The sequence below is a fragment of the Brachyistius frenatus genome, unplaced genomic scaffold, assembly GCF_029030835.1.
Source record: "Brachyistius frenatus isolate BFR_SWC_R1_liver_20210118 unplaced genomic scaffold, ASM2903083v1 Contig_271, whole genome shotgun sequence".
NCBI lineage: Eukaryota > Metazoa > Chordata > Actinopteri > Embiotocidae > Brachyistius > Brachyistius frenatus.
This window is the reverse complement of record NW_027210870.1, coordinates 370055-388735: the sequence shown is the minus strand read 5'-3', so window position 1 is coordinate 388735 and position 18681 is coordinate 370055. Positions and strand designations below refer to the sequence as shown.

The window sequence follows — 18681 nt, the reverse complement described above, 5'->3', positions numbered from 1 at the left end:
GAAAACATGAATTAAATTTTTTTTTTTTGAACATTTCTGTTGTTGCTCACAAACACAGTCATATGCTTGGAGCATTAGCATTATCTTCATTATCTGAATATGCTGCATGTGTAAAATAAACAACACGTTCATCATTTCAACTCGATGTCATGTTCGGATCTTGTTTCTGCTGCTCCCAAGTGGCCCCAAAAAAAACAAAAAAAAAAACAGTCATCGTGAGTTGAATAATAGTTTTAATTTACCTGTGAACATCTAACGAGGTCCAATGAGTTTCAGAGGCTTTAATCTTCAAGTAGAATTGACACTAATGGTAAAATCCGGACCTGCGGGTGTCTCTAAAATGAATGAAAAATCTAAAAAAATCTAAACACTCATTCGTTTTTTTCTTTTTTATTTGACAGGCTGATCGTGAACTGTGTGTCCGATCGTCCCTGCAGCTTCGTCTTTAGTGTATGTGTGACCGAAGAAGCTCACCACACACTCGGGGCAGACTATGCACCTTCTTTATTAGATCCTTCCCTACAGGCAGCCAACAAATGACAACCCATTCATTTGCAAACAAGAAAAAAACAAAACGTTAAAACGAATGCCATACTCACTGTATTTTGTGCAGCGTCGCACAGCTCTACGTGGGCGCCTGCGTAGTCTACGTCTTTAAACTCACTAATGAGGTGCAGCCATTGCTCCCTGGGTGATACAGATGATACAAATGCTCCAATCACGTGTGCCGGTTTAGACATTTAGGTCTGTGTTGATGATGGAATGACGGGGGTGGGGGGGGGTCAGAGGTCAGAGACTCTGTTGTGAGGCGGTGGAGGCCAATCAGACGACGGACGCTGGAGGTTTTTCAACATGTCCCGGGGGGGGGGGCTTCTCCTGCAACGCTGCGAGCGCCGGGGGTGTCCACCTGAGGGCGCTGTGACAGAGGACAGAGAAAACGCAGCTGGTGTTTTAGCAGCTTATTTATCCTCACAGCAGCAAGCGCACAAGTGTGACTTTCACGCAGGGATATTTCTGAATGCGAGAAGTTTCAAGTTCCTACATTCGCTGTGACCTTTTAATCTGACTTTCTAACTGTAGATGTGTGTTTTACGTGCTTCGCCTCTGCAGGGATGCTGTCAAAGAATCACTGGCTGGTGCCAAAAATACACCAGAAGACTGCTAAAATCAACTTCATGTGCACTTCACAGCTGCCGGGCTGTAACCAGGTCAGGCTACAGGATCCTGGTCAGATGCGTCCGTGTTATAACATTCAGTAATAATTTGTACGAGGAGAGTAGGTTCCTTTTTCAGACTCTTCAAGAATAGGATTGAATCAGACTCTCTTTTCTTACCCTCACTTAATCACCACATTTTTTTATTCAAATAAACATTTTTATTGATATAAAGAATTGAGTACAGGCGTTTTACGCTTTTCTCAGACTTCCCTAACACACAAACTTTTTTGATTTTATGTTGGTTAAGTTAATGAAATATTAGGTTTTATAATCGGGTCACAAACTAATTTACACCTCTTACGAGCAAATTATATTTGCAGGAATACAATTCTCAAAACTAAGCCCCAGTGACCATTGGGAAGACGAGCAGGGTGCTGTATGAGGGCCACTTTGTTGAAAGTTTCCAGGGAGCGCTATTTAGCCATTTTGCAGCACTGCAGGCCTATAAAAGATTTACATTTTTGCCACTTCTGACACGTGAGATTTGGAGCATACTTTAATCTTCAACAACAACAACTTCCCGTGTTGGTCTGGTTAATTCTGTTTGTTAAAATACAACATGTAAAATTGGCAAAAATGGACACTAAATTCAATATGGCTTGACTACCTGTTGAGTTTAGGTGGCTATGCACCACCCCTGAAAGCAGTCTGCACTTTAGGGGGCGCTGTCGAGCCATTTTGTCACACCCATGCTTGAAATCAATATTGCATGTCAATTTTTACCAATTATGACGTGTGCACCAAGTTTCGTGAGTTTTCGAGCAGCTTCAATCCTTCGAAAATGCAACTTATTCGGGAGATGAAAAAGAAGAAAAAATACTTCCTAGAAAAACAACAGGGCCTTTGCAACATTTAATGCTCGGGCCTTAGATATGACAGTTCTGGTTAATTAAAGTGTTTTTACGTATTTAGTTTTGTACAAGTCTGAGTCCGAGCTTTCCAGCTTGTTGCACGACGTTGATACACTTCAATTAACATTTAAAAGTAAAATTTTGTTGAACAAAGCCAAAAAATAAAAAGCACAGTCAAAATTGAGACAAGTGAGATGAAACAGGTTAAGTTATTCAAAGATCTGTATGTCTGACTTAGTCTTTTGGTTCTTTTCACACCACAATAACCAGCTGTGCAACTAGGAGAGATTCTTTATCACAGCCAAGCATTCGTGCTCAACTTTCTTGGCATCTAAACCGCATGTTTAAACTAAAGAGTCATTCATCAACAATTTCCCACCTCCTCACTGGTAGAACTTGATCTCTGTGTCCACGCAGTCGAAAAACAAGTCCCCGAGTTCATCTCCGGGTATCTCTCCGCTGAGCATGGCCGAGATCTCGCTCAGACACTGCGCCTCCAGATCCCTCAGGATGTCGTACACGGCGAGACCTGCATCCTGAGCCGGAGAGCAAACACAGGGAGAGACGTCAGAATAACAGGGAACACCTCGGTCAGACGTATGACATGAAAAAAAGATATGAACAATCCCCGTGCGTGAAAAGTGCTACTGGGTTTTGCACACAGCTTGGAAGACAAGGGAATTATGTTTTTATTTTGTCACTCTTCGACACAAGTCTTTTACGCCTTTAGCAAATATATCGACATTTAAACCAACACAGACATCCCAAATTATTGTTTTGAAAGATTTTTGCTTGTTTTGTTTCAGTCTTTTTTTACGAAAAGCTTCACTCGGTGAGAAAGGAGCTACTGTTGGCCCGTTTAAAAACAGTCTGATTCAGCCAGACATCTGTGGTGGGAGTCGCAGTCTTAATAACAGCAGTTACACACCTGCTGTCACACACACCTACATTTCCTCTACAGGCAAATGAGCAGGACGCTCGTACAGAATCTGGCTGCACAAAACAACAGCCAATAGTAACAGAATGTACTAAGATCATACTCTTTCTGTTAAGTTTAAGTGCTTAACTGCTTTGTATTAGCATTAAATATATGAAACAAAATGCATCAACCAAACAGCCAAATTAAACTGTAATGTGGTTGAAGGTAAATAATTGAAAAGTAGCCGGCGAGACTGCTTAACTTTTTAATGAGAAAAATAACTTTCTTTAATTTACAAATGAAAAGCTGAAATTGTTATTAATATAATACACCAGTGCTCACTCAATTAAGCCTCCAATTCAGAATTTATCTGTCGCCATCTTGCTAGTTCGGAACAGGAAGTAACCATATTTGGACAAGCTGGGGGAGGAGCAAGCGGTGGATCTGACTGATCTGATTGGAAACGAGACGATACTACGGTGGAGACACCCTCTAGTGGCCCTCGGTGGTATTGCAGCTTAAGGCACTTCCGCATCAGCCTCATTTTTCAGAGCTGGAAGTTACGCCCACTTTTATATACAGTTTATGGATAAAGTAGCAAAATCCAGGTTGAGGCTTTCTCCAATAAGAATGGAAACTCTAAGAGCTCCCAGATGGGCTTCTGTAAAGTAAAGAATTAGTGTCTGACTACTTTTGTAAAACGGAGATTTCATTTTTCAAACAATTTTTATCATATTATTGCTTTGGGTCTATGTAACTATGGGTTACTGAGTTTAGATTAACAAAGAAAGGTCAATTGTATTCCTTTAAAATTAAACTGGCAATGAAATAAAGTGTCTGAATGCTCTCTGAAGCGGCTATCAAGTTACAACAACCGAGTTCTTGTTTATCTCTACATACAAACACCAGGTTTCAGTGCACATAGGACACCGGCCTTCCTGTGACTTCCAGTTGACCTCGTAATCATGCAAGTAATCTCAGACAGGACTTTAAATGCCTAAATGAAAAATGATCTTGAAGCACTTTGGTTGTACAGATTGAAACCCTGCTCTTTGGTGTTTAAATGTGCACTTGTAGTGTGTTTATGTTTAGTCTACCGTGATGTCATTGCGTCTTGTCTGCACTAACGTTGAGGTTGCTGTTGTGTTTTTTTGCTCCGCGCTGGGAGTGTCGGCCTGTAATTTATCATCAACAACCAGATCGACTCTGAATGTAGATGGAATAAATATGAACTTGTCGCTCTGCCTGGATCTGTGCGAGACTATCATTGACCTAGGTCGTGCGTCAGTGCCCACCGGGTTGGTCTCCATGGTGTTCAGCGCCACCTGGTGGGCCTTGTACAGGTCATGTCTGCGGTCCACCTGGCTCTGAAAGCGAGGCTGCTTCCTGACGGGGTCGTCTGGGCCGAACTGTGGGGAGACCACCCTCGACACTGAGTTGGAACAGTCCGAGAAGATAAAAGGCTTGAATATAGACCTACCGGGGTGGGATGGGTGGGTTGACATGGAGAGAGACGGGAAAGAGAGAAACCAATACTCAGAAAAGTCCCATCTCACCCAAAGTTGAGATGCAAAGTAGGAAAAGCAAAGATGAGGAAGGAAAGAAAACTGGTGTCTCAACATCCTTGTTAAATATGCATGTTTTATGCTTTGGGCATATTTATTCTGTAGTGCAGTCTTTTGCTTTTAATATTAGGTTGACTTGTGTGTTTTCCATATTTTCTACCCCCAATAAATCAGTTACTATAAGCCACTTTTGTGACTTGCATTGTTTATTCAATAAAGCTATTTCTGCTAATGCTAACGACTTTGTTTCTGATATCTTACGGTGCCTGTTCCCACCTGGCATTAACTTCCGGCCTCGGGGATTCAACCACCAGTGGTCAGCTCAAAGTTCAAGTGTGAACGCAGCCAAGACCGAGATCCAATCTGTTTAGACCACATTCGGAGGTGTAAGAAAAACACAGGCCGTCTACCTGACGCTGGTTTCACCAAAGACTGCTCTGGGTTTAGTTCTTTTTTTTTTTTTTTTTTTTTTAAATCAACTTAGTTTGTATATATAGCCAGAGAATAGCCCCACCCCTGCACACAGTTCATTTATCCACCGCAGCGCACAGCCTGACAATTCAATAATCTAAGTCTGAACCTACGTGATTGGGTGGAGTCTGACGGTTCAGGTTGTGAATTACAAACTCGAGCGTTCAGACATTTACTAACTTGAAATATGTCATAAATTTCGAACAGACGAAGCAATAAAATGAGGCTAAAAAAAAGCAAGGAAGTCTCCTTCGGTTAAATAGCTGTTGCTTTGACGGCTCTCCTTGTGTTTCTGAACGATTTCACGTGTTTATTTACTTGTTTAGTTACGTGGGGTACGTGGTCATTTGCATATAGATCAGGAAACCAATCACAAGTGGTCGTTAATGCCAGGTGTGAACAGGCAGCAATGAAAACATCACTTTCATTGCAGTTTTTTTTTTTTTTACCTAAAAAGAAGCTACGACACACCAGGAACACAACTAATATGAGAAGTTTTTGCAACCTTATCCAGTGTTCCTCTAGTTAAACAATATTTCAACCCCTACTACTAAGATTGAATGGGAATAAGAATGAAATGCATCTAAAACACAAAATAAATTTCTGATAATTTCCTAAAAGTTTCCCAGAAGAGAGTTATGTCAATGTGTACAGGGTTACATCAAGCATCGGCAAAAAATTTTTTTTTTAAAAGGTGGTGAGACTATTCATTCAATTGGATCAAATAGTTGTGTTGAACTTATCATTGATTTTTAGCACAATTTTCCTGATAAAACTAGAGTAAACATGTATTCATTGCTCACTTACTATTGGAAACACTAAATGAAAGTTTGTAACAGTTTAACTTTTCATTTAATTGGAAAAATCTACCGGAATTAGAAACTTCTGGGCCCTTAAAGTCAGATATCTCGACCCATATACGAATACGTTGGGAGTATAAACTGGTTAATGTGGCATTACCTGGTGTTCAGAAACTAGATGGAGTCTTAGTTTAGTTGGTGACAAACCTGGAGGGGTCCGGGGTGGCAGTGAAGAAGTGGATGCACGGCAGGCTGGCGTCTCTGGGCAGGATGGACACCATGCTGCCTGTGGTGCAGAAACCTCCAGAGTCCATGCAGATGCCGCTGGGCTTATCCCTCAGGATGGACATCATCACCTCCGCCGTCACGGAGCCTAAAAAAACACGCCGAGGACAGACACACAGAGTGGGCGACAGGCAGAATGCCAAAAGAGGAAAATCCCCGACGGCAGAGTGGGAAATGTACCGTCGTGCTGTTGGAGGAGCTGCGTGCCTCCCTTGTAGCGCTGCTTGGCCAGCTCCATCCTGGCCGGCGGGTTCTCGGGGCTGAACACCTGAGAGAAGTTGAACTCTCCCTCTCCGTCCCACCAGCCCTGAGCCTGGGCGACGCTGCGCAGCTCGGGGTGCTCCGCCGAGATCTCGGCGCCGATGGTCAGCTGGTTGGAGATGTTCTTCACGCCCTCTGAAAGGAGCAGTTAGCGTGTCAGGACAGCCTCACGATGTCGGCTGAAGTTACGACAGTCTTGGTTCATACACGCGCATAAACCTTTTAGTGCCAAAACTTTTACACATCTTCACACGTACCCGAGACTTTCTGCGCCACCCACAGCCGCCCGGCGGTCTCCAGCACCCAGGCCTCGTTGCGGTCCACCAGCAGGAAGGTGTTGTGGTAGCTGAAGGGCTCGGGCTCCTCCCTGCACTGCCCCCCCTGGCCGTGCTGCTCCAGGAGGACGGTGATCGCCATCAGCGCTGCCCAGGCGCTGTCGCCGCGCTCCAGCCCGAGTCTGGGTGATCAAAACGCACGCCGGGTGATGAATGAATTTACTTGTAGCTATCGTTTAATCAGTTTGACAGGGTTTTTTTTGTTTTCTGAACATGCTCATACGCTGCGCTGGCATGTGTTTCGCAGGAATCAGTTCGAAGATCACTTGGCAGCTCTCCATGCCGGTTGAGTATTTTTATACACAGCGATGAACAGATACGGGCTGCTCGTCAACAGCACTTACTCCACCTGTCATAACATGCTCGAGACGATCTGCGCTCCCTTCTGATCAAAGCCCGAGAGGATTAAGTCAGAGCCTCCGCTGAATGCATCTCATCCATATTCTATTTAATGAGGATGCAGCCAGCAGTCAGATTAATTCTCCTTTATTTGATAAGCTTATTTTGATCCAAACATGTTTCTGAGAGAACAAATGAAAAGGCTTTCTGCAGCTCACCGGACCAGGTCCATGCCCAGCAGGGCCTCTCCGGGGGCCACGGCCTCCCGGGTCCACACCGCCTCGTTCCCGATGCACACTCCCTGGTCGTTGGCTCCCATCTCGGCCCCCCACATCCAGGCGGGTTTGCTGAGGACGACGGCGTGCGTCTGCTCCACCTGAGGGATCTGGATGTACGTGCACTGCAGATAAAAGACGCAGGAGGGAGAGGTTTTGGTTTAAACTGCGGGCTCATTGCATTTTTAACAAAGATTTCAGAGTTCTGTGTCGGCCTGCAAAAAATAAAGCGCGACGTGTTGGGGCTCAAAAGTGACCAGAAATCGAACCTGCCAACGAGGATGTCTGAGGCAACTTGAAACAAAGACGCTGTTGTATTGGGTTTTTTTTTACCAAAGAAATGAAGTTTCTTTTTTCAAGCGTAGCAACCCGGTATCACGGCAAAGCGTGAAAAAGAAGCGCCAGCCCGCTGCAGCAAACCTTTATCCTTAAAGCTGCTGTGACAACTCAATTTCCCCGCGCTGGGATTAATAAAATCTTATCTTAAATAAAAAGGCTGAAGTGGGAAAAAAAACAACAACAACTGAGAACAATACTTATCAAAAATTAATATTAGCTGATATTTAGGATTTTGTAAACTCCTGATATCAGTGTGAAATTCTGGTATTTAGATTCAGATATAAAGCCGAGCTAAAACATTTTTACTCTAACTGCACAGAAGGTGTATTAACTCCTCTGTTAAAGGACAGTTTCACATTTTTACTTTCTTGAGAGTTCGATGAGAAAACAGACAACAAGAAGGCACATAACCTCCATAATTTAAATTAACATTTAACGTGACTTTAAATTTCTTTTTTTTTCCCCTGTTTAAGCTAAGCTAACTGTCTCCTGCCTGAAGGTTCATGTTTAACAAACACATGCGAGAGTGTTGTCGACCAACTCGTGCAACTCTCTGCAAGAAAGCTAATAATTAACACATCTAGACGTTGGTGTAATTTGCAAATACGACCACTATAGGATGCTAAATGTACGAGAAAGACAAAGAAAACTGAAATAAAAGGGGGAAATGCAGCGGCAGTCGTTAATGCCGCTGCATTTCGAGGACACATTAAGGCCACTCTGCAGTATGCAATATACAATTCTGATGGGGAAAAAAAAAAAACTTATATCAGAACTATGAATTTATCCAAGCAAAAAAAAACAAACAACAGCTTTGAGAGCACATTTCTGGCTTGATTTGCAACCAAAAAGTCTAGTTTCATGAGCAAAAATCTGAATTATGTGACCAAAACTAACAAAACTGTAAGCGCATATGTGTGTAATGCAAATAATTTGATCTATTTTTACTTAAACACTTGATTTTTGATTGCAGTGCAAGCTAGACAGATCCATTTTGCTGGATAGAGAATTCCATCACTAACTCCTTACCCATTAACCGGTAGGAATGTAAGTACATGACGTCTGTGTGTAAATGATCAACCGCTCAGACTCCAGCTTCAGATAGATTAGATTTTGAAAGGTGATTTTTTTGACACTTGAATTTGGTGGGACTGATTTTTTTTCTTTTTTTTTACCTGCAGCGCGGAGCCCTGAGGGTGGGATGCTGCAGGATAGTGGGCCACCTCCTGCACCTCATCCCGCGGACGGTCCGAGTTCTTCCCAAAAACCACGTGGTCATCAAGCGAGCCGGGGGGCAAGGACACAAAACAGTCGCATGACATGGGAGCTTCTGCCATCCTGCAACAACAACAACAACAACAAAATACACCAGTTTTGAAGTGAGGGGAAAGAATTCAAACTGATCAGATGTAAACAAGCTGACGTCAAACTAATCACGCAGAGTCTGACAACGCGTTTGACATCCAACCTCCCTCCAGGGCATAATGTGCATGTGTGGAGTGAAGAGGAAGAGCTCCTTCCACTCCCCACCGTGCCTTTTTTTTTTTTTTTTTTTTTTTTTTTTTTTGGTGTGCAAAAAGTCAGATTCAGCCGGTGCACTGCCCATCCCTTTCACACAGGGATTAGGCGCCAGTCTTGTGCAGAGCACTTTATTGACTGTAATCTGCACAAATCCGACCGCCACGTTGCTCTGTTACCGCTTTCCTCGCGCCAGTTTTTCTTTCTTTTTTTTTTTGCGACCGTGAATCGCTTTTCATTCCGGAAATAATGTCGCCCACCCACCCCTCAAAAAAAAAAAAAAAAAAAAAAAAGAGTGATCAGCAGCTGCAGCACCGGCGGCGGAGCTCGGCGTGGGATCAGTGTTTCTTACGGAGATAAGGCCCCAACGCGGACACTTCGCGACTCTCTCCGGAGCGAGCGACGCGCCTTTCGCTTCGTGTCATTTCGCCTTTTCTCGGGAGGAGGGGAGAGCCGAGCGCGAGGTCGAATTTAAGGGGGATAATGGTCAGTAAACTCGAGCTAGGCGGCGGATGCTGCTGCAGAAAAATGTTTACCTTTTTTTTTTTTTTTTTTTTTTTTTTTTGTCTCAATGGTTGAGAGCGGACAGGACCGGCTGGGAGAGAGAAGGCAGGTTGGAGCTCCCGAGTCACGTGACCGAGAAATCCAAAGGTCTGTACTTAAAGGTCTCGTCTCGTCTGGCCACAAGCACAGCTCACCGTCTCACGGAGTCCCAAGTCCACACCTGTGCAAAGCTGCACGGCAGGCCTTGCTGATGATGATGATGCAGCAGCTCTTCATCATGAGTCTGCCCCCCCCCCCCCCTTCCCTCCGTCTGTTTAACCCGCAGCCGACACGATAATTACAACTAAATTCGTGCTCGTAAATCCTGTCTTTTTAACACTCAAAAGTTCCCACTAATAAGACATCAATAAAGTAAATTTCCCTCTTCTTGCTTTTTTTTTTATTGGATATATATATATATAGAGAGAGTGTATAACTGTATAATTAAAATGCCAAATGGTTATCAGCTTCCCTCATGAGTTCATGTCTGTGTGACTTAAAGGATGAGCTGGACAAACCTCTTACTCTGCAAAGTAAACAAGTCAACATTTTCAGAGTTAAAGGAGCACTGCACTCATTTTACCAGCTCTCAGCCTCTAAAACTGTTAACTTTGGAAGAAACTTTCCAAAATAAATAAACCCTCCTGATGTCGTCAGGTGCACTATGGGTAATGTAGGAACTAATCCATTACTGAGCCTTTAAAAATACGGTTTGATTAATTCTATATTTTAACTTGATGTTATTTTATTAATGTGTTGTTTGAACCTCTGCGCATTTCCATGAAGAAAAATGCAGTGTGAATGCTGCAAGAGCTTGCTGGAAACTGTTGAGTGAACTTTTGCTGCTCTAGGTTTGCAGCAGTTGCATCCTTTTCGGATGGATGCAAACATGAATAAAACTGACAAATGTAAAATGGGTGGAGTGCCGTTTAATTCTTATGTATATGTTGACTTGTTTACTTAAAAAAAAAAAAAAAATGCAGAAAAGAAAAGCAGCGTGAATGCTGTAAGAGCTTGCTGGAAACTGCTGAGTGACGTTCTGCTAAACATGTAAATGTTACGCCTAGGCAGGCCAAAGCGTGTCTATTTCACGTTTAGCTGTGATACCGGGTTGCTCCCCCCTCGCATGAAATTTACGTGCGTGTAAGTGTCACGCTTCCAAAACGTGTAACTGTCACGCCCGGGCAGGCCAAAGCGTGGCTATTTCACGTTTCACTATAGTGGGCCCGGCATGTCTATTTCACGTGTTGCCGTGATACTGCCCCCAAGTGGCTACAAAAAAACAAAAAAAAATCGATTTGACTTGAACTTAAAATGCTGTCACTGCATTTAGATAGAGGCAGAAAAACACCACAGCTAGATATCACAACAAGTGACTGTTTAAACTGATAATGCAGCTCACTCACTGAACATTATGTTAGCAACATTGATAAGGTCACTTGCTCAAAGTAATAAGGTGGACCTGCCCAACTGCATTACAGCGACTTACGTCATTCTCCATGATCTCATTTCCAATTTCCTAACCACACTATTGTTGTGTCAACAATCAATATGCATACCTCTAACAATCCCATTCTCAAAACTGACTCACGTTGCATCTATAAAGTTTTGGTGATGCAATCAGATTTGCTGGTGCAGTCTAATAACAGGTGAGCAGCACATATATATAGGAAGCAAAGGAGCGCTGACGTAGCCGCTCCGAAAAGGTTGTGTTTGGAGATGCAACACCTGGGCCCTCACTTGGTGCTCACTTGTGCCACATTGGGAGGAGGTGTTGAGCGATGTGTCGAAGCGGCGCGGTGGTGAGTGGCGTTTTCCCTCGTGGCTCACGAGGAATGCTGGAAGGCGACCGGACGGAATTGTCGAGAAATTTCTGAAAAGACAACCTGTTACCTGAAAGTCAAGTCGGCCACTTCCACTCCCTTCTCCGGCCTTTCATCTCCCAGGAGCGTGCTGACAAGCACCGCACATCCTGTCTGCCCACACGCACAAAACACCACGAGAAGTAAACACTCACCTGAGCCAAAAAGGCAGACACACCCAGGCAAGACCTCGCACACGTATATAGTACACAAATACACACACACACACACACATACACACACACATGGGGGTGCAGCAACAAGCAGGGACAGAGTGAAACTAACCAGACCAGTGAAAAACAAAGCTTGTAAATACACCTATACATCAAACCGCCCTGACAACAAACAGTTCTGATGAGTGATGAGGTGATAAAAAATGATTTAGGACACAGGTTCAATCAGGCGCAGACAAAAACAAAACTCAATCTGGTCGGGTTTTTTTTTTGTTTTTTTTAAACCTTTTTTGTCTTTGTTTTTTTTTTTGCTTGAAATTTAACATCTGTTTCAGCTGAACCTTCAGCTAGATATTTATAACTCTGATAAGAGTATGAAATTACATCCGTCTGGGTCTGAGCTTCTTCAAGTGGGTGCAAATAAGACGGTGTAAACCACGCAGGCTCAAAGATTTCATCAACTCATCAACGTCTGGACACCGGGATGCGTTTCGAGTTTTTTTTTTCGGCTCACCTTTGTGAACGCACGCACACGCGCACACACACACACACACACACACACACACACACACACACACACACACACACACACACACACACACACACAATCAGCGCTAAAGCCTCGGACCTGTCCCGGGAGACACGCAGGCGTTGTGGGCCCAGTTTTGTGAGCCCTGCCATGTGAAGCGGAGGGCCGGCCGGTAGAAAGATGAGGGGTGTTAAGGGACGGAAACAGCTGGTGAGAAGCCCAGAGGATATTAATCTGAGGGGAGGGGTGGGAGACAGGATGGCAGCAGAGGAGGCTGTCTAATAAAGCATGGTATTACTGTTGCAAAAGGTGTGTGTGTCTGTCTGTTTATCTTCCTGGAGGATTACTGGGGAGCCAAGGAAAAAAATAATTTAAAAAAAATAAATTAAAAAAAAATATTGGGAGTCTGTGTCCATGTGGCTACCAGAAATTAAAAAAAAGTTTCTATATGAGCACTTTTGTTGTTGTTGTTGTTGCGTTTACAGCTGTCAGGAAATCTGTGATAATCTTCTACTTCATCCGATAAATCCAGCAAGGCAATTTCAAGTTTTAAAACCCACACACGCACACAAAAAAAAAAAAAAAAAAGAAAGAAAAAAAAAAGGAAAGGGACAGAAGGGGGGTTTCGAAAATTAGATAAAATGAATTTTCTCTGAGCAATTAAAGTTCCGGTTAAAAGGCAGAGGTTGGAAGATGGGAGGGGAAGCTGGGCGGCATCAGTCGCACAGACTGTAATGACGGCGCCACTGCTGTTTAACAATCAAAGATGGGAGGCGGGGGCTCGCGAGGAAGTCTCTCCTCGAAAAATACAGGTGTTTGGTACAATCAAAGCTCAGCTCGAAGAAATGACTGGGTTTGAAGTTGAAAGGGGAGGCAGGAGGAGAGGAGGGGGGCGGAGGTGGGGGGCAGTGTGGTGAGTGAGTGAGTGCCTGCATGAGAAAAAAGAAAAGAAAAAAAAAAAAAAAAGGTGACTCAGAAGACAACTGTGGGCCGGGATTTTGAATAATTAACAAGGATAAGGAAGTTGACTACTAGGTGCTTACTGTTTACTTTGCTCGTTTTTTTTGTGTGTTTTTTTTTTGGCTGCCTGTGGAGGGGAAGTGGGGCTTTAGCCGGCCTAGCTCTCTGGAGGCCGCCCTGTTGGCAGGAGGATTTGTCTGGGACACCGGTGTGGGTTCCCGTGGGACTAAGGAGGAAAGTCAATCCAGCCACTAGGCCAGGCCCAGAGAACCAGAATCAGAACCAGCTTTCACGTGGTGGGAAAGCTTGTATACAAAACACGTGTCTTTAAGAAAGAAAAAAAAAAAAAAAAAGTAAGGTCCCACAGAAATAAACTCAGCACACACAAAAACCGTGATCTCAAGAATTCAGACGGCTGTAAACTACTTCGACCTTCGGGGGAATTCAAGAAAAAAAAAAGCTCCGAAAACTTGTTCCCCTCTAATTACTGTAATTAAAAATACAAAAGATGCTAACAAGCAAGGATATAGTCAGCTGAGGGTGTGTCTAGCATGAAAGATACCAAGTCAGCAGCTTTTACAGCTATCAAGAATTATTTTTGTGGGGTTTTTTTTCTCCAAAAGTCAGAAGAAAGACACCTCATGGATATCTGTGTGTAATATGAAGCTGGAGTCAGGAGGTGTTGGGTAACTGCCTCCAAATTCCTGACTCTAAACCGGGTTTGCCAGATTAGCAGAGTATAGTGGAGATTAAATTAAATCCACCTGCACTTCTAAAGCTAACTTATTAACATCCTATCACATTTGTTTAAATAATAGACATAGTCACTTTTCTTGGTGAATCCACAGAGATTTATCACCCAGCTTTACATCTCCACTCAGGTCTACTTGTTTTTTTTAGCATTTAGCAGCAGCTTTAAAACTTGATATTTACCTAATACGCTGGTGGAGACCAAAACGGATATAAAAATAGGCTGAATATTGGACCAAAAAAGAAGTCTGCAAATACGGTCTGTTAGATGTGTAATTAGGCGATTGTTTGCCAACGTGTGGCAATATGTCATGTTAACTGTTTAGTCTGCTGCCCCCAAGTGGCCAAAAATGAATTAATATTCACCTAAACCTGAACACAGCGACTTAATAATGTGCTGGAACCATAAACTGTTTATAAAAGTGGACGTAGCGTCCGTGAGGAAAAATGAGGCTGATTCAGAAGCGCCTTAAGCTGCAATACCACAGAGGGCCACTAGAGGTCGGCTCTGAAAATGCTCCGGCTCCATAGACTCCCATTCAACTTCTCTCATGAAATACAAAGGCAACACATTTTTTTTCCACAAGTCAATTTGGTGTCGTTAGCTAAAGTCGCTCCTTCTTATTAGTTTCACGGTGGTTATAACAAGATGGCGAGGGACAAAATAATCAACTCCAGGCTTCATAAAGTCTGTTCACAAACCACCGTGTGACGTCACTGTTGGTTTCCGCTTCGTTTCAAACTGTATGAAGACACTTTGTGAGGTTCAACTTGATTTTTTTTTTTTTTTTTTGCACGCTGAAACTTTTCGGACAAAGCTTCTTCCTTCTGTTTGAATCTATCTGTTAAGACCTTTAAAAGTATTTTATTCTGATGTAACTGCAGCGATACGAAGGTTAGCTTCATAATCATTGTTCAGACACGAGAGTAGTCTCATCACCTCTCAGCAAAGAATTAAATAAACATATTTCAGCACAACGTATTTATAGAAATGGAATATTATTCTTGAAAAATGAAATATTCTTAACCTTCACTCACTTCAGTAATCCCTGAATATTTTGTATTCTTTAATTTCTTTGAGTGCTGTTCTGGTTTAATATGACTTTTTAATTTCATTTAATATTTGTCTTTTATTTGTTTTACATTTTATATGCTCTGTTTAAATTATGTTTGAAGTTGTGCAGAACTTTGGTCAACGTATATATTGCGTTTAAATTTGCTGCATATAAATTAAATTATTTTATTTTATTTTTGCCATATTTCAGTCCTATAATGCTCCATATCAGCTGCATAGTAATTCACAGTGTTAAAATTACAAAATCTTACTTTGGTGATTTTTTTTTTTTAAGTGTCTTACAACAGCTTCAAGTAAAGGTCAAACGTTTCTGCTTATATTTCTGTGGTTTCCAATATTGAATATTAAAGCACGCACCCTGAATTATATTATATTTTGGTCTTATAACTCATATACTTATAACATTTAGTGAGAAGTAGCCGGCAGGAGCTGGTTGGGGTTTGGTCTGAAGACAACTACACTTTTAATACGTAAAGGTCAAAGGTCACACAGTCACACAGAACGTCACTGAAGTTCAAAGGGATTCTGACAAAAGTAGACGTCAGCACTCTTTCCCTGTGAACCACAAACATTTTCATGTACACACGGCACAAAGTCATAAACAAAACAGAAAAAAGGAGAAGAAGAAAGGAAACGTAAACAGCGACAGAAATTTAAAAAAACAAAAACGGTCAAACAAGCTATCTAAACACGTTTAAATCATTAGGAGAATTTGTAAGCGCTCCCCGCCTCCCCCCCCCCCAGCTTGAGATGCCACTGTAATTAAATGTTATTAAGCAGTTTTCTTTCTGATTGTGCTGCGTTGTATTCGCGAGGAAATATGTCGGACTATTTAAAGACGTCGGTAAACAGCATTTAGACGAGGTGTGTGGTCTTCGGTTCAGTGGCCCGAGCTCCTGTGTGTGTGCGTGTGTGAGATACGAACTCATATTAATTTGAATTCAACTTCGTTAAATCGTCTGGTCAACGTTTCCACTCTTTAGATCCCTCGAGCCGCATGGCGAATCACGATATCGTCAATATTTCCATTCACATGAAGCGTCACGCAATCGGCTCAAACTCAGCACATTTGGTAAAAAAAAAAGTGCTGTTTCAGAGAAAGAGGAGCAGAGCGGGTAGGAAGTGACTTCCCGCCGGCCTGTCTGTGGTCTGTGTTTGTCAGTTGATTTGAAGCCGCTCCACCGACATGCCGTGACAGGAAAGGAATTAACTCAGCCAGGAGACTAAATCAAAAAAAAAAAAGAAAAAGAAAAAGAAAAAAGGACCTCAAAGGAAAAAAAAAAAGCTGCTAAAATCTATTAAACGAGTGATGAACATTCAAGGCGACTGCCGTCCGTTACAGTTTGACGTGTTGCAAGAAATTCAACATTTAGGACAAATATAGAGGAGTTTTGATCGTCGTATTAAACACAGACTGTTTTTTTTTCTGTCGATATAAGCTGAACTGGTGCAAACACAGAACGAGCTGTTTATTTGGGAGGTTTTGAATATTATTTCTGCTTTAACTTGACAAACCTCTCAGGAGTGTCCGCAATCACAGGATCTGATTCACAGGCTGCAGACACTCACAGGTGGATGCAACTTTTTCCTCAACATCACTACGATTCACGTTTATATATTTCCTTCGGGTGTCAAATTGTTCGCAGTTTAGAAAATGATGTCTAACAGGTGTTTTCAGTTGGATTTGCTGTCTCAATATGAACTATGTTTCCTCGAAAGCATGTGAAGAGTCGGGTGCGATAAAAGCCCATGAAAAGGCCGTATGTTATTACTATAATTTTGATTGACTTGAATCCTAATTTTAAAAGTATTCATTACGCATTAAAGGGAATTTAACTCTACTTCAACACAACCGTGTTCAGGAGGGAAAACACATGAACATACGAAACGAGGACAACGAAGCTGAACACAAACATGATTATCAGAGACATATTTATATGGAGCCGATAATAGAAACAGTAGGTTGTCTACAGGTGAGTGGAAAGATTTAAGAAAGGCTACATCGATCTTTACAAAGACAAGCTTGCAACATAAAAAGATCATTAATAAAAAATAAAAAAAATACATAAAGGTAAATAAAAGAGAGAACACATACATGCAGAAATAGTCATTAATCATAACTAATTAAGAACAGGAGTTCAGTGTTTAAAAAATAGTATAAAGTGACTTAGTGGCAGCAAAAAAAAAAAAAAAACATTGTGCAGCGAGTGCTGAAATAAACATGACTTGGTAATAAATTAGGTGACTCTTAGTATTTTTTTGGGGTCAAATTATTGTTTCCATGCTGGATAATTGTTTTCCTTTTTAAGTTGTGTTGACTAATATTTGTTGTTTAATTTGCTGATTTTGTTCAATTGATCTATTTCCTAAAGAGTCCATTTGCCTCAAAGCTGATTTCCGATTTTCTTCCAGTTCTTTCTAGTATTCAAATTAGACTTTACACAGAAGAAACAGATGTCTGCACTGCAGCTGGGAAGACGGAGGAGTGACAGAAAGTGAAATATTATAATCTAGTTTTGACATTTGAATTTGAAACAGTTTGGGAATCACTAGGGTGCAAAGGATAGTAAAAATCCTACACTGTATATATATATTTATGTACATTCAAGCTGTATACCTGTTTATTTATTTCTGTTAAAATTCGGATTCTGGAAAGTTCGCAATCGTCAGCAAAATTAAGTAGAATATAAGTAATATAAGTAGAAAAGTAAAAATTTGTCGAGCCAGAAAGATTTTTCTCCCTCTTTACTTCAAAGCGTTTTTTTTTTGTTTTTTTTTCTTCCAAGTGCTATGGGAAGATGGTGTCTGTGTTAGATTAATCATCTTTATATTGCATATTGAACACCAGTCTCAATACAAAATTTTAAAAAAAGCCTATATAGGCTGGGTTATATGAAAAGAAGAAGAAGAAGAACAGATCCCCTAAATCTACATTAAAATATAATTGCTGATGCCTTACTGTGTCCCCTGTAGTGTTTTTACTCGAACTGATTTGGAGCCAGTTGACGTGCCTGTTGATCAGATTCATCTGTAACTCATTATCTTAAGTAATAAAAAAAAACTATAATATATTCCTCTGAATTGTTGCGAAGAAGTCATGAAATGAAAAATACTACTCTGGGTTATGTAATGTAATTTTATACACTTTAAATTTTTTCTTGATTGTTCCTCCAGCAGTCTGTCCCTCTGATCGGTGTTTTCCCAAAGCGAGCCATTTCCTCACCTCTAGCCGAGGAGGACGCATCTTCAAAGGTGGAGGAGGGGGTGGGGGGGGGTGGTGGTGGTGTAGAGGGGGCGGAGCCTGCGGAGCTGCGGATCCTCAAGACGCACAGCCTATCATAAAGTTTGTCACTGCTGAGGACGCCGCTTACCTGTGTGGCCAAAACGCCGACATCGCCTCACACCTGGGAGCGTCCGCGATGGAGAAACTCACATCAGAGATATGATGAGGATTTTAATATTATTATTGGTATTATTATCATTTTTTTTCTGAGCGCATGTTCCGACGGAGGGAAGAAGAAGCAGAGCTGAACCGAGACAAGAGTTGTTTTTGTTTTTTGTTTTTTGTTTTTTTTTTATCTCAGAGAGGAAACAGCAGCAAGCAGCAAGCAGCA

At 42.0% G+C, this 18681-nt stretch overlaps 1 protein-coding gene across 2 annotated transcripts; it reads right to left on the bottom strand.

Annotated features, from left to right (window-relative positions):
- Window positions 1-489: 489 nt before the first annotated feature.
- On the bottom strand, window positions 490-9953 carry scrn2 (secernin 2). 2 transcript variants are annotated; one of them, XM_069721693.1, is made up of 9 exons: window positions 9874-9953; window positions 8833-8995; window positions 7262-7443; window positions 6627-6826; window positions 6289-6504; window positions 6031-6196; window positions 4283-4463; window positions 2448-2604; window positions 490-916 (listed from the first exon to the last, which is right to left on the bottom strand). In XM_069721693.1, the coding sequence occupies exons 2-8, from the start codon at window positions 8992-8994 to the stop codon at window positions 2452-2454; spliced, it is 1260 nt and encodes a 419-aa protein (XP_069577794.1). In that variant the 5' UTR covers window position 8995; window positions 9874-9953; the 3' UTR covers window positions 490-916; window positions 2448-2451. The 2 variants fall into 2 exon arrangements, with proteins under 2 accessions (XP_069577794.1, XP_069577795.1); XM_069721694.1 differs by lacking the exon at window positions 9874-9953 and adding an exon at window positions 9528-9605.
- Between the last annotated feature and the right edge of the window lie 8728 nt (window positions 9954-18681).